The sequence below is a fragment of the Magnolia sinica genome, chromosome 4 (assembly GCF_029962835.1).
Source record: "Magnolia sinica isolate HGM2019 chromosome 4, MsV1, whole genome shotgun sequence".
NCBI lineage: Eukaryota > Viridiplantae > Streptophyta > Magnoliopsida > Magnoliales > Magnoliaceae > Magnolia > Magnolia sinica.
The window spans coordinates 11,758,420-11,786,343 of NC_080576.1; the positions used below are offsets into that span (position 1 = coordinate 11,758,420).

The following is a 27,924-nucleotide window of genomic DNA, read 5'->3' on the forward strand; positions in this document are numbered from 1 at the left end:
TGGGATGAATTACATAAGAATCTCCTAACATTATGAAATTGCACGTTTGCTACACAAACTTGATTTGTACAGGGAAATAGGTAGAAATAACTCTACAAATCAAGAAAGACATAACAGTGGGCCGGTCTCACCTACCATGTTATCATTCCGATGCCCACGTCAACTTCGGATGAATCTCCATTAGTTTCACCATATACTGAAACATTAATGGGATTCTACTATACACAGATGAGTGGTTGCCTTGAAGCCTCGTACTGCCAAGATCCTTGATCCAACGGCCCTCCTTGTTTTTTGCATGAACCGGCCATCTAAAGGCGGTCTTTTGCAATGTCAGAGATTTCCAGTGTCCTGCACCTGTGCTCTTTGTCAACTAACCAATGCCTGGGGCAGGGAAAAGTGAAAGAGAACGATTGGATTTATCATAAGAAAAAACAAGTAGAGCATCAATGACGCATTTCGTTGTGAGAGTTATGAGAAGTATTTCGCGCAAGCTGTATCCGGACCTTACATAGCTGATCATGCACTCTCAAGGCTTCCATAATGCTGTCGACCCACCTGTTGTAACAGATCAACAATGACAGGTCAGAAGGATAATTTCGTGTTAAATCAGTTCCCCAATTGAGATGTCCTCCTTCAGGTGCTCGGCATTTTTAGACAGGCAGAATTTTGATAGTACTAGGCAATGGATAATGAGAAATACCCATCCACACCAGGATTTTCTGGATAATACACATTCTTCAAGCCTGATCTTTTCGCAGCCAGTGCAGTTGTCTCGCCAATACAAGCAATAGAGTTGTTCCAGCTCTCTGATTTCGGAATAAGATTAACCCAAGCACTGTTGCAAAAAAACGGGTATCAATTTAGTTCTACAAAATTTCATAATGTTTTTCATCAAATTAGACTGATTAATCATGAAATATCATGATATTTGGAGCAACCACACGCACCCTACATTTATAAAAAAATAAAAATAAAAATAAAAAGGAGTCAGGATTTTATCCGAAGACACTTTTTTTTTGAAAGACACATGAGCAGCGGTGATCTTTAATGATGACTAAACATGAAATTTCTCAATTCTTTAAAGTTATTTGAAAATATTCTGTGGAAACCTAGTCCAGAGTGATCACATACCACTCATTTAGATAACCAGTAAAATTGTAGTAATTTTTGAAAAGGCTATCAATGATATTAAAGTTGTTTCCTGAGATATCAAGTGAAGGAAAGGCCATACTAGCAAATATTAAGGGGAAAAAAGTATTTGGACAATCTCAAAGTTGGATTTTTAAGCCATTCATTTAACATGTGTCTGACATGTGTATATGCGGGCACGCGCCCAGCTACAATAGAATATTTACTAAAGTTGTAAGAATGTTCAGTGACCAGAGAAACAGCTTCCTCAGAAGTGTTACGAGTTACGACAGCAGTGCAGAAACAAAAGAGACCTAACAAAATAAGAACCATATCACTGATCCAATTGATTGCTTACCGGATCGCAGAAGGCGAAGCCACTGCAACAACTGGAGCAGAAAGAGCTTGTGTTAAAAATGTTTGGTCAACATTACGAACCGGTACCTGCAAGGAACAGGAAAAACATACTCAATGGAGTTCTAGGGCTGAGCTCAACCTATAAACTCCAAGATGGTGTCCGCATCAAGTGATTTAGTCTGCCACTAGAATGATATATATATATATATATATATATATATATATATATATATATATATATATATATATGTAACACTTAATTTTGGAAGGCTAAGCGAAGGAGGTTGACTTGAGGATCAATGTGTCCTCGTGAGCATTGGGAACTTAACTTCGACAGTTTGCTGACCTGTGCTCAGGGACAGTAGGGCCTGTGGAGTGTGATAAGCAACAAGAATAGTCACATTTGTTCCGCTTTTTCTCCCTCCCAGCTGGGGTGCGGAAGATCCTAATGACACAGATGGTTTATTGGAAGAGTAATGTATGCTTTGTTGGAAAGATGAAGAGAGAGTGGATCATATCTTGCTACAGTGCAACTTGACATTGGAGATTTGGTCTCTCTTCTTCCAATTCTTCCAGATTGTGTAGGTTCTAACAGCATCAGTGGGTTATTTAATGCTGGGATTTGGATCAAGAGTGAAAATCCTTTGGCACATGCTCCCACGTGCAATCATTTGGGATCTGGCAAGAGCATAAAAGAAGAAACTTCGAGGGTGTCCCATGTCCAGTTTCCAAGTCAGGGAACATATCAGGAACAATTTGGTGGGCCGGATATAGTTGAGGATTTTATATATATATATAAAACTATCTACTAAGAAAGTGGATGGAAACAATCCGTGGTGTAAATGCCAAAAGAAGTTGAAGTTTGAATCTGCTTCCAGCCCATTGGAGGTAGCTGAATATAAACGGGTGTTTATTAGGTTGTATGGGGAACTTGGTAACCAGCAGTTCGGTTCATGATTGGCATGGTGCATTCAAGGTGTTTTTTCTTCAGCCCTGTTGACATGGATGACTCTAATAATGTGAGTTAGAAGCCATTTTAAAGAGAGGGGGGGGGGGGGGGGTCAAACTGTGCTTTTTCTTGGCCCTTTGCCTTGAGCAGGTAGCTGTGGTCCAATTATGTTCAATGAAATTTTAGCAAGGTGGTTGCTATCATTTCCAGTAACCACATTTACAGTAACCAAATTTCAGTATTCCATCAAAAATGTGTCAGGTGATTTGGAAATGCTCTTGGAAGCTTGGGCCCCCTCTGGGATGGGAAGCATGCGTAGGTATGAGAACAGTGAGATTTTGAAGGCATTCTCCCACCACTGCAACATGTGGTTGGATCAAACAATGCAAAAGTTTTGGCTCCTTAGGAGGGATTGCGCATTACCCCACTGTTGGATACCAACATTCTAATCATTGAAGGAGAATCTAGCACGACATTAAATGGGCATCCATTGGATGCCAGGGCCTTGGGGTTGAGCTTTTATTATAATTATTATTTTGAAAGACGACAATTTTATTGAAAGGGGACCTAGATTTTTAACCTCCTCCCTGAGATGACAATACCTAACATTTCACACTTTTGAATGCTCACCTTTAAAACCGACACCACTTCAAAGCACCATAGGATCTTCCTACGGTTATCCAACCTTGCCTCCTCAGCATCATAGAAAAGTATTGTGTCATCCACATACTTAAGGTGGGAGACATGAAAGACTCCCTTGTCCACTTTAAATCCGTCGATTAGCCCCGCCACCACCCATTTGTCCAGCATACTAACATGAAAAATAAAAAGGGGGATAGTGGATCCCCTTGTCTAAGCTCTCAAAATGACTTGAGAAACCCTTTCTATTGACAAGGATGGGGGACTTTGCCAAGCTAACGTACACTCGGATCCATCTCCTCCACTTTTCTTCGCATACCAAATGGTCAAGCATGTAATCTAAAAAATCCCATTCCAACTGATTATATGCCTTTTCCAGGTCAAGCTTGCCCACAATGTAGCTCTTCCCTTCCCTATGTGAGAATCAATGCATTTGTACTGCCTGCCTTGACAATGCACCTTGGACTTTCGAGACAACTCACTCAAGGATCAACTTGAACCTGCCAGCCAGCACCTTTGCTACAATTTTATATGGGGCATCAATCAAACTAATGGGTCTGAAATCCCGCAGGCATTCATCTCCCTCTTTCTTTGGGATTAGGCTATGAATGAGGGGTCGAACTCATCTGGAAGTCGGTTGCTTTTGAAGAATTTGAAGATGAACACAAGGGGGAGTCATCTGGCCTCGGTGCCTTTTCTCTACCCAACTCCCCCTCTATCGTCTTTTTCTCCTCTTCGATCACCGGACTCTCCAGGGAATCTGCTTCCTCAAAAATAAACTGAAATTCGAGATTGTCTAGCATTGGCCTCATCTTCCCTTCACTTGACATAAGCTTATTGTAGAAGGATTCAACAGCATCGCTGAATTGAGAATTTTCCTCTAACCTGGCAGCCTCCACCACCATGCTATGGATCTTATTGTTCATTGCCCCCATGCTAATCAACCCATGAAAAAAATTCTGTTCTTTGCCCCCCTCCTTGAACCGTGTTGCTCTTAAACGCTGCTTTCATTTAATCTCTTCTTCTTTGAGCCATCTTTAGTATTCAAGAGAAAGGGCCTCCCTCACTTTTTCCTCTTCCAATAGCTTCGACCCTTCCTCCTTTATGTCTAACAGCTACATTTTGTTGAGGACGTAGCCCACCTCCTGCTCCCATCACCAAGCACCTCCTTTTTCCACCTGATTAGTTTGCCTTTAAAAAGTTTCAGTTTCTGGAATAAGATGAAACACGGGCAGCCATCAACCGAGATAGAAGCCACCACTCCTTAACCATGTAAGCAAAGCCCTCCACTTCCAACCATGATGGCTCAAACCTGATGGCCTAGGGCCCCAATCATCCTTTTTCATCCCTAAGATAATCGGCAATGATCAGAGATGCACCCCAGGAGACTACGTTGGTTGACCAAGAGGGGAATTTCTCTACCTAATCCGACAAGACAAGAAAAGCGATAACCTGACGACTCCATCTTGTCCATTGGACCACGTAAATTTGACATCGCCCATCGGAAGGTCGACCAATTCATTCCACTGCACTTAGTCTGAGAACTCCAACATGCTACAAGTTATCTGCCGACTTGATGATTTCTCAAAGCAGAAAATGAGTATATTGAAATCCCCTTACACGCACCATGGTAGCCTCCACCTCCTGACAGAAGCATCCAGGTCTACCCAAATGCGGGCACACCAGAACCCACTTTGGACAATTCTTCCCAAATGAATACCCAATGTAACCCAGTGGACAGGTCTCGAAGCAAAACGGAGATGGTAAATTCACTGCATCACCAGTCCCTTGCCTACACACTGGAGTCCTAAATCACTACCATACCACATGTTGATCTCACTGCGTCCATGGCAACCAAGTCCTTCATGTTCCCCCTCCAGACCTCATTTGCAATCTGTTGATTTGGTGTTCCCAATTTGGTTTGAGCTTTTATGATTTCAGAGTTCTGGAATTATTGCAGAAATAGATGTATCTAACCTTCCCAAGTCCATAGGGATGCAAATGAGGTTGGTAAGGTGTGTGGGTCACTCATTGCGGCTCGTCAATGCATTCCTTATTATGTCCTCCTTTCACTTTTCTCTTGCTTCTTAATATACTGATGGTTATCTTTCCAAAAAAAAAAAAAACTATTGGTTGGGCTGTTAGATCTCACTCTATTTTAGCTCAACGAAACTGTGATCTCTCCTCATTTAAATAGCAATTTGACCATGGGAACTCAAACGTAGAAAGGAAGATGGTCTGATAGAGGCTGTATATTGAGGAATCATTTCCTTACTGTAATGCATTAATTTTTGGGTTCTTTAAATTAATTTATATATATATATATATATAAAACAGATCTTCTGCAATAATGGTAAAATAAAAAAATTTATTTGACCTAGAAGATAAATGGAAAAAAAAAAAAAAGGAATCACAAGATAGCAACAAAACTACAGGAGCAAAACCAAGAGAATTTATCAATCTGCATTCAAGTGTTTATATATAATACCGAGGATACGAATCTCAAACTTGATGCGCACAGAAACAACAACACTATCACAAACTCTATAAGTGCAGCTGCTCCTATCACTTGCATACTACATAACCTGGACATGGACAAATGTCCGAGTGGTTTTAAAGGTCAGGTTTGCTAAGACGTCTGTACAATTTAAAAAGTTAAAATATGCAAAAAGAGTGTGTGCACCAAGAGTCAGTGCTCACATATCTCACACCATCCGATGATGATACACCATAATCATAACGCACATTTCAGATTCCTGCCTACCATCTTTTAAATGGTAGGAGATGATGAGTGCACCTACTCTCAGTCCTTGCTGCACATTTTAGTCGTGCACTTAAAAATATTGTATTTAAATAGTATATTGTAGTCGCGTGTAAAAGTCCAAACATTAAAAATAATATACTTCATACATTAGGGGAAAAAAGAAAAAGAAAAAGAGCATTTGTATGGGCCGTGTAGATGAATATCAAACACTCGACACATGTTGACAGACCATGTTCTCGCCATATAGCTTGAAGATATATGATGACATAGTGACTAGAAAACACAGAGAAGTATTTTTCATAGAAGAAATCCAAACAGTTACCATATTAATGTGCAAGAATTTGAGTTCTTACAGTGGAGTATGTATTCAGCCTTGTGACCTCAAATCCACGATCTGACAGGCCTTCCTCTGCACTTACCAAAAAAAAAAAAAGACACCTCCAATATTAACAACGGGTGGTATTGTTTCCAACTAACTTTATCAACAGATGAGCTTATACACAGCTAAGCCTGTCAAACAATGGATCCTGGTTGCACTACATGAATTTATTACAAAATTCAGAAACATATCTGAATTAATTCCTTTTAATCTAGATTCCTTATTAAATGAAAAGGTTTATCATGAAAAGCAGCATAGTGTTCCTTTAATGGATCAGAGAATACACTTAGATGCAACTCTCATTACCAATCCTCAACATCTCAGTTCCAAAATGTAGAATTATGTAGAAGTGAAAAGAAATAGAAAAGAGAAAGAAAAAGAGATGGAGAAAGAGAATGGAGAGAGCCGCCCCTACTCCCTCTCTCTTTTATATTAAGTCAAAAAAGCAAAAATTCCAAAACTACCCTTTCACTTACAATATGATCTTTTAATATTAAAAATATTAAGTGTACCTAACTGAATAAATAGAAACAGGGACTAAATTCAAGACTAGGTGGGCTGTGCTACTGTATGGGCTCCTTATTTCATTCATCCAGGTAGACTTTACAGTTGTATCGCCCAAATCCACAGTCATTAACACAAAATAACACAAACCATAGAAACTTCAGTAGTATGCAAGCTCAGCTACCTCAGTTGGTGCAACAGACGAACCATAGAAACAGAAGCAGCATGCACACCTATTTCATTACTAGCCTTCACAGAAGCAGGATACAGGACAGTGCAAGTTCTATTCCCATACTTTGGAAGCTCTGAAGCTAAAACCTTGCCTGTAGCTGTAAATTACAATGTTCGCCTTAGAATAGTAATATAGCTAGCTTTTATGCAACTAAAAGTAAATCAATATCCAATTATCATGGAAGGAAGTAACACCATCCCACATGCAAGATGTTAGGAACATATGTTGATCCAAAGAGAGATTATGGCATTAAACTGAAAATTCAACAACACGTGCATGCGCGCGCGCACACACACACACACACACAAGAAAAATGGCCAATGAAAAAGTGTGGATGCATTATTATGAACAGCCACATTGGTCTAGACCTTTTTGTGCCTTCGGACAGCCAAGGAAGTTTTAGATGTGATAAATGAATTATATTTCAAGCCATAGTATTGCAAGTATGTGTCAGTGACACCAATAAATCACTACCGTCATGACTGAGAGATTGTGATGGTGCTCAGAATAAGTCATAAGATGGGCCTTTTCAGTCCATCACCTTTGTAGTATCTGAAAAGGGTGAAATGAATGAGGTCACTTGTTATCTCTCAGGAGATTCCAACCATTGGACTACTGACAAAAAATAATCAGTTAGGGAGAAAACACAAGAACTGTATGAAATGACAGCCATGGATGAAATTGAGAGGATCGTCCAATATGGAAAATTTTATTAGTATCATCCATCCATGGTGGATCCCACTGTACAACAGCCTGGATCACAGATTTGTACAAAAAAGATGCACAATGTAACTATTCACATTTTGATGCATCAGGAATTCAGGATCTTATAATTCCTCGAAATTAAATCATCGTCCATAAAGAAAGAATGTTCCTTCTACTGGAAAGAAGTTTCTAATTGGTATTAAAAGGCTTCCCATTACTTTTTTTTGTGGCCAGTCAGAAGGAACAAATACTTCTGTAAACAAAACACTTGGACATTGATGCAATCAATCCCCTCTCGTGTGTTACACATGAGGTCAAGAGTGGGCCCCAAATGATCACGCCCATGATGGGTTACTTTCATCAGTGTTCTGCTTTAAAATAATAATAATAATAATAATAAAATCTTTTTGTTTTGGAATCAAGGTTCTGAATGTTGGTATAGGTCGGCATATTAGCCTGGCAGAAAAATGATACAATACGGCATTGCGTATTGGTATCAAGGCCGTATCGGCCCGTATTGGTCAGATTTTTTTTGTAAAGAAAAATAATATGGAGAAATATTAGAAAATTAGGAAAAAAAATGAAATATCCAAGCATCTATCATTTTTATTTTTATTTTTTGGTTTTTTGACCATGTATTCAATGGGGTATCGGACCATTCTTTGATGAGAATGTTGTTTGTCGATTTGACTTGTTGAAGGTCAACTAAATGAGCCTTGATTAAACACAAATCAAGCATGATTTGGTGAACAATGGCCCATTACATTGAAATACAACAAAAAGAAGATGAAAATATAAAAAGAAAGTGAAGGTTTACCCTTCTTTCCGATTTTTCCCATAATGATCCACTTCACTTTGATTTGTCAAATCCCATTCAAATCATTTGTTTTGATCCCAATATAGGTCTAGATCTAGCCTAAAATAAGTTTTTAAGCTTCTTCCATGGTTTAAATGGAAAAAGAAAAAAGAAAGAAAGAGAAGACGTGAAATTTTGAAGAAAAAAAATTCAAAATTGGGCTTTTATAAGCATATCAACCTCATATCACCCGTATCGGTGCTGATACGCCCCGTATCGGCTGATACAGGTCAATTATTTCGTATCAGACCGATACGACCCCATATCGCATATCGGCTCGTGCCGATACAGATATGATACCGATATTCATATCTATGATTGGAATGACCAAACCAAAATGGCGGAAAAGGGTTCACATAGCCATTCCCAATTGGTTGGAATAAGGCTTAGATGATGATGATGAATGACCAAAACAATGTTCATTGCAAGTATCAACTGATACAAAAACACCCCTTATAGCATTAGTTAATTAAGTACACAGGGGGTTCTTTTTGTATTTCATTTAGCATTAGGGCTGAAAAGATTTGATGACCTATGGTCTAACTAAAGTCATGGCCCCTGATAGAGTGGAATGGCAGAACATAATTCACGTAGCCAGCCCCAATTAGTTGGGATAAGGCTCTGATGATGATGATGATTTAGTATTAGGGCTACCTTCTCTTTTAAAGCCTATATAAGGCTTTGTATTGGATGTGTGAGAACACTAGTTTGGAGAATAAAACATTGAGTTTTTTATTTAATTGTGTTTGAGTTTTGGAAGAAGAGAAAAGGGGTTTTGATCTCCAGTAATAATGGTTACTCCCATACCCATTGAAGCAAATCTAGATTATCTGGTACATTCAATTGCACTAGACATCAACGTTTGCATCATCTCTACACCTCTTTGGGGTTTTCTTTGACAATGTGGACCGAAGGGACCTATATCACGCATGGGAACTAAGCAATTATGTCCACATGTTTCCATCGCAGCGGTTTGGATACGTATAGCAAAAAGCTTTAAGACTGCAAGTTTCTACTTTTCTTAAAGAATAAGTGCTGGATTTTGAAGCATTGTATATATATATACACACACACACATGAGGATAGCATACCTTTTGATGGAGAAAAGGCAACATTAAGAGATCGTTGGGGTGATCGCATTACTTCTTCAAATATGCTTGCTGTACCAGCTCCGACCACGCCGACTCGAACATTCGGAGTTCCAGCAGCCCTAAGCATGAAGAAAAATAAATTACACATTTGAACCAATATTGAAATGGTATCTTATCATACATCCTGTCTGCATGTCTGACCTCATTTGTCAATATCGCACATAATCTATCCATATATAACATGTGATTGGTGCCTTATTTAGATTTATTTTTTAGGGTAATGGTGCAGAATTTAGAGTTTCAGGTAAATATATTAAAAGCACATCCTTTTTTTATAGGTAACATGGGCTTGAACCTGAGACCTTTATGTTGGAACACACCCTGTCTACCATTGAATTACTGGCTCAACCCAAAGCACATTCTTTCACTATCACACCTTAACTGAAATAGTGTTACACAGGATTCTATAAATAAGAGAGTGAACATTTCCAAAATGATCACGATTTCAAATTTAGGTTTGGAATATGACGTGCCTTGTGCACACACCACACGCGTGCATCATAGAAGGCAAGTAGGTGATGTTTTGGGACTCTCACGATGGGGAGTCCTTGTAGTGATAGGGAGCTTCATGTTAAGAGTTGTAACAGCTTGGGTTGTGATGTGTTCCAACCAATAGGATTGAAGTATGAGGAATTCTAACCAATAGAAAGAGAGTATGAGGTGTCTCAACCAATAGGAATGGAGTGTGGAATGCTTAACCAATAGGAATAGGCTAGGACATGTTTCAACCAAAAGGAATCAAGTAGTGATGAGGACCAATGCGAGAGGAGCTATGACACATGGTGTGCCATAAAGGCCATTACGTAAAGGTAATGGTGCCAACTGTTGCGCGTTATGGGGTCGCAACGGCCGTGACATCCATTATGGAAAAAAATGACCCATAATTGCCGTTAACGGCACGTTACGTCCCTATAAAGGCGATAGCAGCCCCGTAGTGGTCTATTATGGGGCAGATACAAGTTTTTCATACTTTTCAATCAACATTACGGGGCAGATACGGGTTTTTCGAAGTTTTTTTCAATTTTTTTTTTTTTTTTAAAAGACCGTAACAGCCATTATGCCCTGTATCATAAAGGTAACGGTGGTGGCCATTACGGCCACCGTTACCGTTACGGAACACCTTGCTATGACATGTCCTATAGAGAATTTAGAGGTGATATAGGTGTATACGGTCCTTCATGTGTCTTTTCTTGTTTGTGCATATTCAGTGTTTGATACTCTTAGGAGTATTCTATTGTAACTTTAATAGTATAATAAAGTGTTGTATGTGGTGTGGTAGCCCCGAAATACACCAAGCACGTTTTTCTCCAAACCTCTCTCTCTCTCTCTCTCTCTCTCTCTCTCTCTCTCTCTCTCTCTCCCCTCAAATCTTCACTCCTCTACTAGGTATCAGAGCACAAGGACCTCATGTTGATTGAAGTTGCAAGGGTCTGTTGACGTCAGCTACCGTACAGCTGATGTCAACAAGTGTATATATGGTACGGACAGTTTTACATTAGGAAGAACATGATCTAATGGAGCTTGATTTTAGAAGAATTATGGTGATTTTTACGGAATTTCTAGAGGTGATCTGAGGTGTGGTTTGGCCATTTTTCAAGCCCGACGGAAAACCCCTGATTCTTTGATTTTTCGCGATTTCTCCCAAATCGGTAAGAGTTTTTTTGGAATTTCTCTCTAGGGTCGGTCGGTTTTGTCTAATTAAGCCATCCATGGAGATCTTTTTTATCTTGGGGAGGATTTTTTGTATTTTCCGGCACTTTTAGAGGTGCGACTCCACCGTTTTTGGGCCCCTTGGGGCCCCTGGACATACACCACAGCTCTGGTGTGTATCTGTCATGTCCCTCTTTCACTCTATAGTTGTGTTGTGTCAGTGCTAGTCTTTATGTGATGTTTCATGCTGGTTTTTTAGTTTTCCTTCCTTTTTGGACCTGTGGCCCATTATTTGGACCTTCGGTTATGTGGAAATTTGCCTTGTGTTGGCTTGTGACTGTTCTTATCCTCTACCATTCTCCATTTCTGTCTTCTTGCTCCAATTTAGTGCCTTCGGGCCCTATGGATGACAAAATATCTTCTGGATCGAGTGCGGGGACTTTGGATTCACACCCCTTGTTGATTACCATTGTCAAGCTGGATGATAATAATTATTTGCAATCGGCTCAGTCCGTGAAATTATTTTTGGGAGGAAAATATGGACTAACCTACATATTAGATGATGCTCCAGACCCTACAGATGGAAATTACAAAATGTGGACCAATGAGAACTACCAAGTCATGGCTTGGTTGCTTAACAGTATGGATCCATCTGTCAGTAATTTTGTTATGTTTTTATCGTTTGCAAAAGAGATATGGGATACTCTACATGACATGTATTCAAAAGCAAGGAATTTATCAAGGGTCTTTAAGTTGATTTCAGATATTGGCAGGTTCCAATAGGATTCCCAATCTCTAAAGGAGTACTTTTATACCCTTCAAAGTATGTAGGATGAGTTAGATCTCTATCATCATCTTCCGTCCGATAGTAAGAAAGATTATGATCTTATTCGTAAACAATGGGAAGAAACCCGAAGCATGCAGTTCCTTTCCAGCCTTAACCCTGAATTTAAAGGTGTTTGTGGGCAGATTGTTGTGATGGATCATCTTCCTCCTTTGACTGCAATTTATGCTATGGTTCAGTGTGTTTCTACCTCAACCACATCAACCTTGGTCTTTCATCTGATAACTCTACATACGCAGTTGGTGATCAGCCTTCTTTCATTCCTGCATCCAGAATACCTAGGCATGGTCATGATGTTAGTTATAGTAATCAAGGTCGGGGGTCGTACTATGGATCATGGTGGCTACCGTGGTCGAAGTGGATGTGGACGCGACCATGATTCATCTTGCAGTTACACACATTGTGGGGGAACAAACCATTCTGTTAATCAGTGTTGGAAACTCATGGGCCGTCCATCCTTGGCAAATGCATCTTTAGCTAGTAGTGCACCTCCTGATACTGATCCAACCATGCAGCCTACACATGGAGAACCTCAAGGGAAGTCTCCTTCAGGTGAGACCATTCTTGTCTCCCAAGAAATCTATGATGCCTTCATGCAATTCTATGTTTGTGATAATCCTGAGGTTTCCGGAGCTGTTGTAGCCCAATTAGGTACTACTCTCCATGTGTCATCTTCTCCTTCGTCCTGCGCAAGGTGTTCAATAACGGTAACGATGGTTGTAACAGCCACCACCGTTACCGTTACCATATGGACCGAAACGGCCGTTATGGCATTTTTTATATTTTTGAAATCGTTACGGGGTTGTTATGGGCCGTTACATACTGTTACAAGGCCGTTATGGGCGGTTTTTCCTATAACGGCTGTTACAGGAAAAGTAGTGATGAATCTCATTAGTAAATTAGGTCCCCTATGGAAAGTCCATTGATTCCCAAACTCCAATAAAAATATTTATCCATTTATAATCCTCCTCCAATTGAAATAATGGATCATCCAATTGGAAATGATAACATAATACATAGGTCGTTAGAAGTTCTAATAAGCAGATACAAATAGTATACCACCGAACCACCATATTTCCTCGATGAGGGAAAAAGAAAATTGATGAACACACAAATATTGGCAAAACCACAATTATTGTTAACCAAGGAAAATAACTCGTGGTAAAGACAAAATAAACTTTGATTAGAAAAGTTGAAAAAAAAAAAACCATCCAAACCCCTTTTTTCTTGAAATCAAACATGTATGTAACTTGATCTAGTCATTCTTGACAATTTGGGTATTTAAAAATGTTAATTTTGAAATTCCACTTCGGTCAGCAATCCATTGGCCCCTATTTTAGAGTATTTAGGAGTGTTTGACAAAATCATTGTCACTTAAACTCTAATTTTGAGATTTGGGGGAAGGGCCAATTTGCTGAAAATTGGAGAAAATTCAAAAATTTTCCAAATTTTTCTTAAATCGGAGGATGAATACCAACATTATGTTAGAGAGTATCTTCACTAGTATCATTCTATTATGACTTGGGCATGGTATTGTCGGTTTGTGGAGCAACAGTACTATGCCTAGCCCCGTCAAGATGGAGATGATAATTTTGAGCCACCGCATAACTCTATATGGATTTGAGCCACAGCCACACACACTATTTATATGTATATTTCTAGTTTTCTACTTCTTTTTTTCTTGTTCTTTTTTTAAAAAAAAAAAACTTTTGAATGTATTGCTTGTGTTTCCATACATGGCTTCTTACATTTATATTTTATATGAATTGACTTTGAATATACTTGCATCAGTTCAGTTAAACAACGCATACATTAAGACCCTATATAAAGGAAACCTATTATTTGCACTTGTTTTTTGTGATGTTTTGATTTCCAAGTTTATATTGATGTCCTTTTTAACAATCACTAAAGTTTTATTGAAAAATTCGACCAATTTCCCAATGTTTCCCCATGTTTCCCAGCAACAGCAATACAACTGATATATCCCATGTGATAATCAATATGTATCCATATGTCAAGGGTGTGATACATTATGTGATAACGATGTGGAAAACAATGAGTACAACACCAATCAATACCTAACCAAATCAGGAAACAAACGACCAATACTTAAGACAGCTACCTTTGTTATTCATCATTCATGCCAATGGTCAATTCAGCTATTCTCATGCATTCGATGGAGTAAAAGAAACAGAGGATGTCATCACAAACAAGCAGCTGCAATACTTACTTCCACGCATCAAGAAACACCGATCCTGCTTCCGGAGAGGTTATGACAATCCAATCAAAGGTAGAGTCTGTTTGCAAAGAACCCAGGAAAAGAAAACAAACAAAATCAAATTTATACACTTTTAACAACATAGAAATGAAGAATCGTCAATCATCAGTGTACAAAGAATAAGGAAGATTGGTTATAAATTTACTATGAAGCACAAAGAATAAATTAGCAGTAATATTCACAAAGCAAGTTACATCAGAATGTATATCCAACATGATTATCCACCCATCGATATCATGAATATATAACTTCCAAGACTGCTGAATTGGATACCTAGAAACTTATGGCCACTTGATCACGGGTATCTATAATCTAAAGTCCCCACATCCAACAATAGTTGCCTTCCTGCTTATCACTTCAAAGTTCCGTTCTTCCATGGACAAGAATAAATTGCATTATTTAGAAACTCAAGAGAGACCCGCAATTGGTCAATAGATCTCTTGAGTTTTTCAAAAACTGATAATAATAAATTATTTTTTTTTTTTAAAAAAACATGGATTGATGATGAAACTCATGAAATAAAGACAACATTCCAGAAAACTGTGTTGTTAGAATTTAATGAATAGATAAACATCTTTGCACCTTTACACGCACCAAACATGCCAATGTGGTAACCGTGTGGGGCATCAACTGGTGCACTAGGTAGACCCCACTTTGACGATGAACATACACAAAGGGCAGGCTGGTCCACTCATCAGGTGGACCACCCTATGTGTAAGAAATGTAGGGTTTAAAGCATACGCCAACAGTTAACATTCAATGTACACCTTGTGGTTCAGTTGATGAGTGGGTCATCCTTACTTTCTTCTTTGTGCATCTTCTTTGTTGGGTGCACTGCTCAGATATCCATGCACTAGACAGGTTGGAATGTGTACCTCGTGTGAGGCTAGCAAACCTCCGAACTTGCGTAGAGAAGTAAATCGTGAAAGTCCATTATGAAATCATTGGGAGTCCTGTGGAATATTGTTTTGAGTCATTAGCCTGAAAGGAGGAGGTGGGTGTTTCGCAAGCTTGTTGAGTGTCTTGACTCTTGATAGATGTAGTTGTTGATACAAGGGAACATGACTGGAAGTTATGGGAGAGGTAATTGAGCAGGTTCTTCTCTTCTAAATCATTCTTTGAGCATATTACAAGCTGAATTGTTAGCTTGCCTTGTGACAAGGTGTGGGGGAATGGTTCTCCTCCGTGATTACGATTTTGCTTGGTTGGCAAACACAAATTTTATTTTTTTTTTAACGGTGGACAATCTGAAGAACTTCGCACTTCCCAATGTTTGCTTTATGTGTTGTGAATGTGTAGACTGTAGAGACCGCCAATCATCATTTCCTTCATTGCCATGTGGTGAGAGAGGTTCAGAGTCAGTTCATGTCACTGTATGGCATTGAGTTGGTGCTTCAGTGTTTGGTCCATGCTGGCCAATTTTGCTTATGCTTTGTCAGTTTGTTGGTGTTTCCAGATACGTCCATAATGTATTTCCGGCATTCTTTTTATATGCAGCCCTTCGTATCTTAATAAAATTTAGTTACCTTTAGGAAAAGATATATTAACAATCATCCTGCACTACAGAAGTACAAATGCAGCTATGAAAAATAAAACACTAAAATGCAAGTAAACACCACAAAATCATTCTTCACAGAAAAGGTCAAGGTCACATGATAAAAACAGAAACAAATATCCATACCGAATTTTGGTCCAAGCAGAGGATACTGTTGTAGACAAAAAGAAAAATGGTGTAGATGGAAGACAAAAAAATAATAATACTAATAAAAATAAATAAATAAATAAGGAAAGGAAAAAGAACTACTCATCCATGAGACACAACCAAAAGTAAATAAAAATGCAATCACAACCAATAGGTTCCAACAGCTTACCACTTAATACAATAGAAAGCCTATTTAAATCAGGCCCTTGTGTATGCTCAATGAGAGGAAATTCCAGGCAAGGTATGCCATGTTTTGCCTGTAAATTAAATAAAAATAGCAGTCATCAGTCGTTGTATAGGAGGGAATAATAATATACTCGACCGAAATAATTGACACATTCGTCCAACCCAAATGGGACAAGTGGGGAGACCTTTCAGTGAGCTAAAAATTCTAAACCGTTCATCTGGTGAGACTCCTCATCCTAAGATGGGCTATACCCCAATCTCTCCCCTATAAGTCACTTGAAAAAAAAAAAAAAAAGAATGACTGTAGCTACCGGTTCCACATTTTACAGGGAGAAAGATAGGTCTGATCAGACAGGATCATTATCTGATGGAAGAGATTTTTCAATATCTTCCATTGACAAATGTGGCCCACTATATGAATGGTTTGGATAAACAAAAGGTGGGGCCCACATGTACTAATTAACTTGAGAAAAAAAAAAGTTTGATTAGACATTGTGTATAATGATGGATTACACCCACCATTACTGGTCATCATAGCTGACATGTATAAAAGCTATAAACATCTCCTCCACCCAGCTGTTTCCCCAGATTTTCATTTTCTTCTTTCAGACAAGGCATGAGAGGGATAAAAATATCAACCAACATCCAAAGTATACTTGGCCATTTTTACAGTGACTCAAACCAGTGAGCCCCACCTAGGATGGGCCATGGACAAAGAAAACCACGGAAATCGTCAAATGTATACAATGTCCATTTGCCATTTCCGCCTTACATTTGCAGGACACACTGTTTACACGGTGAGCATCATCAGATCAGTGCAATTTCAAGTTCTCACCCCTATCCACCGCAGGGCCCACCCACGGATGAAACATCCAGATCAACGGTGGAGAACACTCTCATGAAGGAGCGCCAACGACCCAGGTACCACACAATGCTCACCATTCGGATTTGAAGCTTGGACAAATGGAGCCCGCATTTCAGTGATCCAAACAGTTGATATTACAGGCCACACACTTGATTAAAGAATCCCGGCCCTTCAAAAAGATGTGGACCAATAGACAACTAAGATAGAAAAGGCAGCAAACGATTCATATCCAACCAAGAAAAATTCCACACAAAATGCGGCTAGGATCTGCCAATCTCCGAAATTTTCCGTCCATTGTCAATCAACGGCGAGACCCGTCAAACCAACGGTTTGGATCGTCCAACCATACCCCACTTGTACAAAATGAAAATACGAACGGTCACTGCACCAAATTTCGGTGTTCGGCCCGAGCATTGTATGAAATAAAAAGAAAACAGGAAAAAAAAAAAAAAAAAAAAGACTTTCCAGACCCAATTGCATGCACAAATTTTATTTTTTAAAGGAAAATGAAATTAAAAAATGAGAGAGAGAGAGAGAGAGAGAGAGAGAGAGAGAGAGAGAGAACCAGAGCATCGATGAGCTTGCCGTTCTTGCCGAGCTCCCTTGTGAGGACGACCTTGGGCGGAGGACGGATGGAAGAAGAAGCAGAGGCATGGAGCTGGAAGGAAGGGATAAGGAATCTCCGAGGCGGAGAGAGAAACGAAGCAGCAGGAGAAGACCAGGAGGAGAGAGAGAGGGCCATTCCTGACGAGGAGAAACGTGTTGGCTCGGGGTTTTCTGTTTCTTTTTTATTATACTCCGTTGAATTCTTTTCTTTTTTATTTTATTCTATTCGGTGGGCCACGGCAACGTCATGCCATACGTCTCTCTCTCTGGTCCCCTCCACAAGAACCTACTGGAAAGCCACGTCAGGCTCCTCGCATCCACCCTGCAGGGCCCACCCCTTGCTCTTTTAAGAGCGGATTAGATGCTGGGTGTTTCCCTGACCGTGGGGCCCATCTTGATGTATATGTTGTATATCCACACCGTCCATCAGCTTTTCCATCTCATTTTAGGATACAGTTCACAAAATGAAGCAGAACCAAGTCTCAAGTGGATCACACGGTAGGGATTGATATTCTACCATTAAAAACTTCTTAAGTGGGACAAACGTTTTGCATCAAGCTGATATTTTTGTTTTCCTTCATCCAGGTCTGTGTGAGGTTATCGACAGGTTGGAAGGCAAATAAACATTACGGTGGTCTCTAGGAAGTTTTTAATGGTGGTGGTTCAATCACCTTTTTTTCCTGTAGTGAGATTTGGATCTGCTTCATTTTTGTGATCATGTCCTGAAATGATCTAGAAAAAACTGATGGACGGCATTGATATACAAAAAAATACATCAAGGGTTGCTCCAGTGGGCCACTTATACATGTTGATCTTGATCCTTGGCTGTTTTTCCTGATAGTCCGTTTCTTCCACATGTTGCGCAAATGTTTCTGCTTTTCTGGGAGATCTCATCCACATGGCACGGCCCACCTGATGAGCGCCTTGGATCACATAAGCGTAGCACATATGTGCGCGTGTGAGACAAGTGTACTACTAGCAAGTTGCACTCGCGCGAGTACCGTTTCAACGGCTGTCACGCGTAACATGCACCTCTCATTATCTATTTTCGGGTAGAGAAAAGCTGTGATACTCTGAAACCGAGTGTGATGGATGATACTCAGAAACTTTGACATTACTTGGAAAATGCGTACTTACAATAATTAATAATAGACCGTCCAAAGTATGGGCCCCAGTTTAGAGATATCATAAACCAGAAATTAAGATTATTCGATTATCTGACTATCAGATTGGTGGACATTTAAAGGACGGTTAAAAATGGAAAATATCGCGTGAGTCTTTCAACACACAAGATGTCCATGGATCAGAGGTTAGGATTGTTCTACCAAACTAATTTTGGGCCTGTGGCTCAGCAGCAGTCGGTTGTACAATTTAGTCGATTTAGCTTTAGATAATGTTTGGCACGTGTGCAATTCCTGTTTGTCTGCATATCAAGCGTCATACGCAGCCGAGTATCAAATAAGTTACTATTCAAGGAATGCTAAATTGATAACTGGAGCAATCGGTTCAGTGACTATCTGCATAGAAGTTACATGAAGTGCGCTCCGTACAGTAGACATCGCAAAAAATTACCGGTGATCAGGACGGTTTGTTTAACTGGGCCAGCGATTGGATGGAAAATATCACCAAAATCAAGGGGATTGTACCATGATGTTTAAGTGGCCTAAAAAGGAACCGACTAGATCAATGGTGTACAGTTAACGTGCAAGATTCACGATATCTAATATGGTCAGACTAATCCAATCAACTAATTTCTACCTATATTTCATCGACGTGGTGGCCCACAAGATCAACGGTCCCGATCATCAAAATTTTTTGCCAGGCGTACAAATCGATGGAAATGCATGGAATTTTAGTGCAACAGCCTGATATAGCATTCCTCTTACCACTAAATGGAAAGGAGGCCCACCAACATTGATTTGTTCAACAACTGCCCATCTGCGCCCTCTAATCACTACACACCTTTTTTTAGTCATTTACCTCCGAAAATATTTCTAAAACGAGGCCATTGTAAGTGCACCTGCTCGAGTTTACTTTGAAAGTGCACCCGCTTCACACATTCAGCACCATTCACACGTACGAGATCATACTCACCCATCAGCCAAACCCCACCAACTAGTTGGCATAACTCCAAAACCAGGCTAAACCAATCATTAAATGGGCCACACATTTAAAGAAGTAATTGAACGGTTTAAAGAAAACTTATCAATGGTCCAGATTAAATTTCATTTGAGACGCCTGATTTGTGAGGTATGGCATTTAGAAAACAAGGATAGCCTGATGAACGATTCCAACATTGGACACGTATTCCTCATCTTCACCTGCACTCGGTAGAGTAGGCTCTGAGAAATGCACACGAGCGAGTCTTGGTATTTATCTTTTATAATTTATAAATACGTTACTTATACAAGTTATAATGGAGTAACATGAGTAGCCATGACCTTTCGGCTTTCGCGGCTACAATGGTCGGTCTCATTATCATTGCTAAAATCCGGTTTACCTAAAAATAACCCGCTTTGGTTGAGAGTAGGTGGTAGACAGTCGTCACCCTCTAAGCGAAGCAAGAGGACAAAATATCAGTGTTTTAGGTTACCTTTTAATACTTCTTCTTTTTTACTTTTTCTTTTTTTAAAGATTTATATATATATATATATATATATATATATATATATATATATATATATATATATATACCAATTATTATTATTTAGAGTTTTTTATTTATACTGCTGGCAAAAAATTCCATTTCTTTTAGTATGGTTGCACTTGTGAAATATGGGTTATTTTCTTTTAGCCGCCTACTTTTTAGATTACAGCCAGAAAATCTTCTATTTTAAAATTATTTTTAAAACATTACTTGTCTTTTCAAGATATACACGGCAGACGAGGAAAAGTGAGTATTAAGTGCAAAAATAAAAATGATTATTAAATCTCCATTTTACCCATTGCCGTAGTGACTTTTCACTATTTTATCCTTATTTTATGGATGCTTGTTTTCAATGAAGAGTATCTTGGTCTTGAATGCCTCAGGAACATTGTATACTATTTCAAACGCACCTTGATGATTGATAGATCGGGGAAAAGTGACCATTGAGTACAGAAGTATTCATTTTACCCACTGCAGCACCGACTGCTCGTGATTTTATACTTGTTTTATGGATGAGGCTTTTTCATACTTGTTTTATGGATGAGGCTTTTTCTTGCTGAAAACCATTAGGTACGTTTGCTACAATAGATTTGGAGAGATTTGAAGGAGTTTCAAATCTTTTAATTATTTGGCACCATAAAGTGACCGAGGGTTTCAAATCAACTAGGTTTGCAATCCAATGTAAAAGCTTGGATTTCATCTAAGAAATTTTCAAGAGTTTCATGTGTAACATGTGTACTAATATACTATTAATCTATGGACAGATGGATCACTAATGATATTCCAAAATAATTAAATTATCAATTGCATCACTATAATTACTTTAATACAATGATCATAGCTGTCCAAACATTGTCCATGTAAATTAATGGTTAAAAATCATTGATTAGTCACTCGGATTTGATCTTGTGCTTGTGGCTTATCTGACACTTAAAATTTTATCATTTTTAGGCAAAGTATATATTTAAATGGGATTATTACAACCATTGTGTCAAATATTACAGGCGTTCACTGATTAGATATATTAAAGTTGATTTTGAATTCAGGGTGCCAAACACAAACGAAGGATTTCAAATCCAATGGGTTCCAAATCCACGCTGCCAAACTGGCCCTAAGATCTGTATATGCTATTTCAAACACGCATTGATGATAGATGGATCCGGGAATAGTGTCTATTAAGTGCAAAAATATCCATTTTGCCCATTGTAGTGGTGACTTTTCATTGTTTTATCCTTGTTTTGTAGGAGAAGCTCTTTCTCAATGAAAACAATTATGTATTGTTCTCGAGTGCATTGAGAACAATATATACTATTAAAAAAATCTCTTATTTTAAAATTATTTTAAAAAAATCATATGCCTTTTCAAGATATAGACACTCAAATGCCATGCCGATTGATGACCATATAAAAAGCGCCTGCCCGTGCAAAAATATCTATTTTACCCATTGCGGTAACGACTGTTTACGATTTTACCCTCATTCTATGGGGGTGGCTTTTTCTCCATGGAAACCAAAACGTGTTCGTTTTTTAAGAGCAAAGAATACAAGTGGTACTGGTGATTAGTGGAGCCTACTGTAGTGATCTTGTACATCCACTACATCCATCCTTTTTTTAGAGTACATGCGAGGACCTTACATAGAAACATTAGCTACACCCAAAACATAAGTGGGCCACAACACGAACAGTGCGATTAAATACAAACCATTCCAAATACTTTTGTGTGTGCAGTGGCTCACTTGAGCATTGAATCGGCCTTGTTTTTGGGCTTCTGCACTTTAACACGATCGCATATCAGATATTGAACGGAGTGGATGTCACAAATCATCGGCTATTAAGGTTTTGAATCAAGTAAATATTTGTGTTTTTCCTTCCTATAGATTTGTGTGACCTCATGAACAAGTTAGACCCAAATAAGTCTCATGGTGGACACTAGTAGGTTATCGCTATCCCCATTGTTTTCGGTGGTGTGGTCCACTCAAGCTTTGGATCAGCCTCATTTTGGGCTCATGCCCTAAGAGTTTGTAAAGCAGGTAAACAACATGGATAAAATACATACACCACGTGACCCTCACATAGTCACGCCACATCTGGGTGTTGTAGGCAATTCACCCGGCATTCATGCATGCACTCATAACTAAAGAGGCCACTTACCACACTAGTGGTACAGGTGATTTTGGTGGCCTTACTCAGTGCCCATATGGCAAATACTCCATCCATCCTTGTTTTTTTGAGGTTATGGAAGTTTGCGAGGTCAAAAGATTAGTCACATCCAAATCTTAGGAGTGTCACACCACAAGAAAACAGTGGAACTGAACCCAAACCATTTAAATACTTCTGTCTCTATGGGTCCACCCAAGCATTGAATCTATCTAGTTTTTGGACTCCCACTCTTACGCCAGCTCACAAATCGGATGGATAAGTAGATTTCACAAGGTGTTGTTAGTGAATCACACCACATGAGACAAATCGAGATTGGCCACATAGAGTTTAAAATTTTGAGCCACGAAAGTGTTAGATGAAGCTGATACTTGTGTGTTACCTTCATCCATGTGTACATGTACGTGACCTTATGAATAGGTTGGATGGCAAATAAACATCATTATCATCACGAGCCTCATATGTGTATTTTGGGCTTTTTAAGGGTGGTCCATTGAACCGAACATTGAAAAAATAGTGGGGCTCCAACTCATCTACCATTTTTATCCACTTATTTTAGGTGGGCCCAAATATAAGGCAAATCCAATACTCAAGTCAGCCAAAATGACTTGCAACAATGATATTGAATTCCCATTATGGAAAAATAGCTAGGGCAACCTTAAAACTTGTGTGACCCACCATGATTTTTTTAGTAATCTATCTTGTAGAACAATTTTTCCAGCTCATTTTAGCCGGTGGGCCCAAATAAGATGAAGATCCAAAACTCAAGTGGGCTAACACCCACAGTAAGAATGGAAGAGCTCCAAAAACTCATGTGGCCCGCATTTTAGGGGGTGGCCTCAAAATAGGAAGTTGATCCAACACTTAAGTGGGCTACACTACTTGAAACGGTGGTAAATGCCCACATGCAGCTGAGACAACATCATTCCACTGTTGAAGCATTCGTAACCCACCATGATGGTTTTGATAAATCCACACTGTCCACCATTTTCATCAGCTTAGTTTAGAGGGTGTGCCCAAATATTAAGCAGATCCAACACTCAAGTGGGCCACATGACTTGCAACAATAGTATTGAATGCCTACCGTTGAAATAATGCCATCACCATTTGAAACTAGTGTGGCCACCATGATGTTTGTCGGGAAATCCGCCCAATCCACCATTTTTTCTAACACATTTTAGTTGGTGGGAGCAAATATGATGAAGATTCAAAACTCGTGTGGCTTCAAACCCTCAATAGTTTGAGGACAAAAACTCTAAAAACTTGTGTGGCCAGCCAATCAGATGGTTTTGTGAAATCTACCCTGTCCACCGTTTTTCTTATCTCATTTTAGATAGTGGGCCCAAATATGAGACGGATCTAATGCTTCAATGGGCCACACCACTCAAAATAGTGGTATTGAACACCGACTGTTGAAACAACACCAGCCCACCTTTTAAAACATTCAGACCTACTATAAGGTTTTTTAAAAATCCACCCTAAGGATCATTTCAGGGGGTGGGCCCAAATATGAGACAGATCTGATATTCAACTGGCCCATAAAAATTTCAATGGTGGTCGTTCAATCTCTACCGTTTTATTCAATGTGGCCCACTTAAGCTTTAGAATTGCCTCATTTTTAGGCCCACTCACTATATTGTAGCTGGAAAAACAGATAGATGGAATGGACTTCTCAACATGCATCACGGTGGGCCATGCATAGGTCAACTGTTTGGATGGCATATAAACATCCCAATGGACCCATGAAGGTTTCAACTGTAGTCATTGTCCTCTCTAAAGTTTCATGGCGTGTGGCCCACTTGAGTTTTTGACCTGCCTCACTTTAACATGAGCTGGCAAAACGAACAGACACAGTAGATTTTTCCAAAACATCATGGTGGGCCTTAGGTAGGTTTCAATGGCAGGTGTCGTTATCCCCACTTGAATGGTGTGGTGCACTTGAGCTTTGCATCATTCTCATTTTTTTAGCTTATGACCTAAAATGAGCTGGCAAAACGAATAGACTGTACAGATAAAACACACACATCACGTGTCACCCCCACAGAGTCGTGGCACGGTTGGTCGCAGCAATATGTATGCGTTAACATGCATGCATGCATTGATACTAACATAAGTGTAAATGTGGAGATTTAGGACAGCGATTGAAACACTCGGGCCCACCGTGGTGTTTCTCACAATTCCACTCCATCTATCATTTCAGCCAGATCACTTTAAGAGGTGGGCCCAAAATGAGGCAGATCCAAAACTCAAAGTGTGCCACATGGTGGTATTTGAACATCGACCCTTCAATCATTTTATTTTTCCATCATTCATGGAGCCCGCTATGATGTATTTGAGAAATCCACTCAGTCCATTTATTTTTCTAGCTCACGTCATAGGGGAAGCTCGAAAATTAGGCAGATCCAAAAGTCAAGTGGATCACACGGCAGGAAAAAGTTCAGGTTGAACAGCCACCGTTTAAACATTTAGGGCCTACATGATGTTTTTGAAAAATCCACCTTGTCCATTCATTTTTCCACTTCATGTTGGGGCATGATCTAAAAAATGAGTCAAATCCAAAACTTAAGTGGGCCACACAGCTAGAAACAGTGGAATTGAATGTCCATTGTTGAAACACTCTGGGTCCGATGAGGCTAATATTTTTGCCGTGGATTGACCTTATGACTAGTTTAGATGCCATATAAACTTCACAGTCATCCCGAAAAGGTTTCAACGGTGGGCATTTCCCTTCCAACTGTTTTTGTCCTGTGCCCCTTGAGTTTTGGATTTATCTTATGATTGGTACGGGACAAACAAAGGTCATGGGAATTTGGTCAATGCTTAAATATATATGTCTCTTCAAAACTAATTTTAAAGTAAGATATTTTCAGTTTATGGTTCAAAAGGTAGGCAGTCATATAAAATCATCTCTAAAATATTTCATAATTAACTATGGATCATTAAAAGGAATAATTGATTGTTAACTACATGAAATAATACTTTTATTCTTGGCTTTGTAAAGATAGAGATATTTTTATTTATTTTGAATGAGATCAATGCCATTTAATTATGGGCTCCATTTTTTGTAATCAATGGCCAAATTTAATGGTTAGTGGTCTCCTTTAATGACCAATCTATAAAAGTTAAAAATGAGGTATTTTATAGCCGTCTAAAATAAATAAATAATAAATAAAAAGATTACTTCACAGCCCTTAAAATAGGAGTTATCTAGTATATAACAAAAAAGGACCCCACATTACTCTAGAAACTCTTTTTTAAAGGTGTGACAAGCTTAACCTGAAATAGTTGATATTATAGATCATTAGCGGACACCAGCTGAATGGCTTAGATGTTCCAAAGGGTGGAAAGTTCTGGTCCTGCCATCAAATGGGTAGACCCCACTTCATATTATTCCATTCAACTTACCCTAACTTGGTTGGGTGGACCCCACTTTATATTATTCCATTCAACTTAACCTAACTTGGTTGATGATCAATGCGTGTTCAAGCACAAGGTATTCTCATCATTAAACAACATTTTGCTGACACGTGTTACCCGTGATTGTGTAACTTGGTACCATATTTAGGTGGACCCAAATCATAAATCCCTTTGATCTGATGGGTCCCATATTGAATAGGGATTTTCCCGAATATCTATTGAAATTGGAGCTTTTATCTATAGGGTCGCTGGAGTTTTTAACTTTACTGTATCTGTAATTTCTCTTCAAGACTAGGTAGAAATTGTTAAGACCCTAGTCGATGAGGGCATGCCGTGGCTCCACCCAACTTGAAGAGCCCTTATTAAGGATGGCAATGGGTTGGCAACCCATCTGACCCGGCTTCAGGCTGGGCTTGGACTACAAGCTTGGCCTGTGACCCGGGCTTGCGCCTCACATAATGGTTAGGGGTGGCAAAGGGTCGAGTTGACCTATGGTCAATTGGCCCAACCCTAGTTCTAAGCCAGGTTCAGGCCAAGTCAGGTCAAGCTCAGTTAAATAAGGGGTTAGGCTTGGGTTGAGGTCAACCCAACCCAACCTGCCCATATATTAAATCGATGGGGCAGGCCGAATGACCCGGCCAAACCCAAAACCCATAACAAATATATCTTTACTATAGTTTTGATCTTTAAGTCTAGAATTTCTTAGAATTTTTGGCAATTTGCTTACCGGTTGCACGGAAACTTGTTGGGTTTTCGTATATTTTCTTTTTTTAATTAAAATTTTAGAGAACTAATAAATGTTTAAGAATTCAAGCGGGGCCATAGCTTAACAATTTAAACCATTATTTGTTAGATCCATCATGGTTAGATCCATCATGGATGGGCCGTAAGTGTATAATAGTGAGCTCCATACACATGAAAACTCCGAAAAGCGCCAAGAAACAAAACATGAGAGATTTTATTAGTATATGAGTTGGGTTAAGCATCCTCTTCACCCAATTACAATTAAATGGATTAGGTTAGGGTAAAATTTCTTGACCTGTTAATTAAATGGGCTAGGATTGAGCCCAGCCCAGACCAGCCCAAACCCGACCCATTGTCAGGCCTAATCATGGCCCGATTAATTTTTTGAGTCAAGCTTGGGCTCAAGTCATTTAGCCCAACCTGTCCTGACCTGACTTCATATCTACATATTACATCTTACAAATATGCTATTCTAATCCTTGGTTAGAAAACCTATCTATCTTGAATATGAACCATTGGTTTCATTTGTCTAATATGTCTATTTCTTTATGCATGTGTAACTCACTTTCTCAACAGATTAGATTAGGAAAATTCAAGAGAAAAATAAAAATTTTATCAATATTTTGGCCAGGCTGGGTTGGACGGGCTTAGGCCCATTAAATTTTCAGGAGGGCTGGTACCTGACCCATGCTGGGTTAGGTAGGGCTCGGGCTAGCCCCTCTCAGCCCGTACCTAACCTATTGCTACCCCTAGCCACTATACACCCTCGTCTCGGTTGATAGACTCACCCACATTTTCTACTTTTGGTAATGCAGCAACACCATGTCGTACCAAATATGTACATTATGCATTACCATAATTAGAGATGGAAGGGTGTCACTTTCCAGCATGGGCGAGTGAATAAACCACATGGATGGGTTTAGAGCGTACACACCAGTAATACCCTGAGATACGTGTAAAATGCGCCCATATGATACCAGTACCACAATACCACCCCAACTCGTGGGGATGGGATGTATGGGAGCCATCTCAACTGTTCATCCAATCCACCTGGTCCCTTAGATGCACCCTAAATTAGCCCTAGCGAAAACTCAGGTGGCCAACACCAAAAGTAATAGTTGGGAGGGGACACCCAACCAATTGAACATTCCCCACTGTTTTGTCT

General features: G+C 39.3%; 1 protein-coding gene across 1 annotated transcript; it reads right to left on the minus strand.

Annotated features, from left to right (window-relative positions):
- LOC131242442 (uroporphyrinogen-III synthase, chloroplastic) lies at window positions 1–17,982 on the minus strand. Its single transcript, XM_058241069.1, has 10 exons — window positions 17,755–17,982; window positions 16,308–16,395; window positions 14,389–14,455; window positions 9,605–9,723; window positions 6,954–7,049; window positions 6,191–6,246; window positions 1,487–1,572; window positions 701–835; window positions 504–555; window positions 1–381 (listed from the first exon to the last, which is right to left on the minus strand). Exons 1-10 carry the CDS (start codon window positions 17,929–17,931, stop codon window positions 367–369), a joined length of 891 nt encoding a protein of 296 aa, XP_058097052.1. The 5' UTR covers window positions 17,932–17,982; the 3' UTR covers window positions 1–366.
- Between the last annotated feature and the right edge of the window lie 9,942 nt (window positions 17,983–27,924).

What these genes read in the sequence shown, in the direction of transcription:
- LOC131242442 (XM_058241069.1), bottom strand. Translation starts at nt 17,931, where the DNA reads ATGGCCCTCTCTCTCTCCTCCTGGTCTTCTCCTGCTGCTTCGTTTCTC. An exon ending in GTGTTTCTTGATGCGTGGAA is followed by an intron (nt 9,724 to 14,388) that starts GTAAGTATTGCA and finishes CTTCATGCTTAG; the next exon opens with GGCTGCTGGAACTCCGAATG. An exon ending in GAAGGCTAGTAATGAAATAG is followed by an intron (nt 6,247 to 6,953) that starts GTGTGCATGCTG and finishes TGGTAAGTGCAG; the next exon opens with AGGAAGGCCTGTCAGATCGT.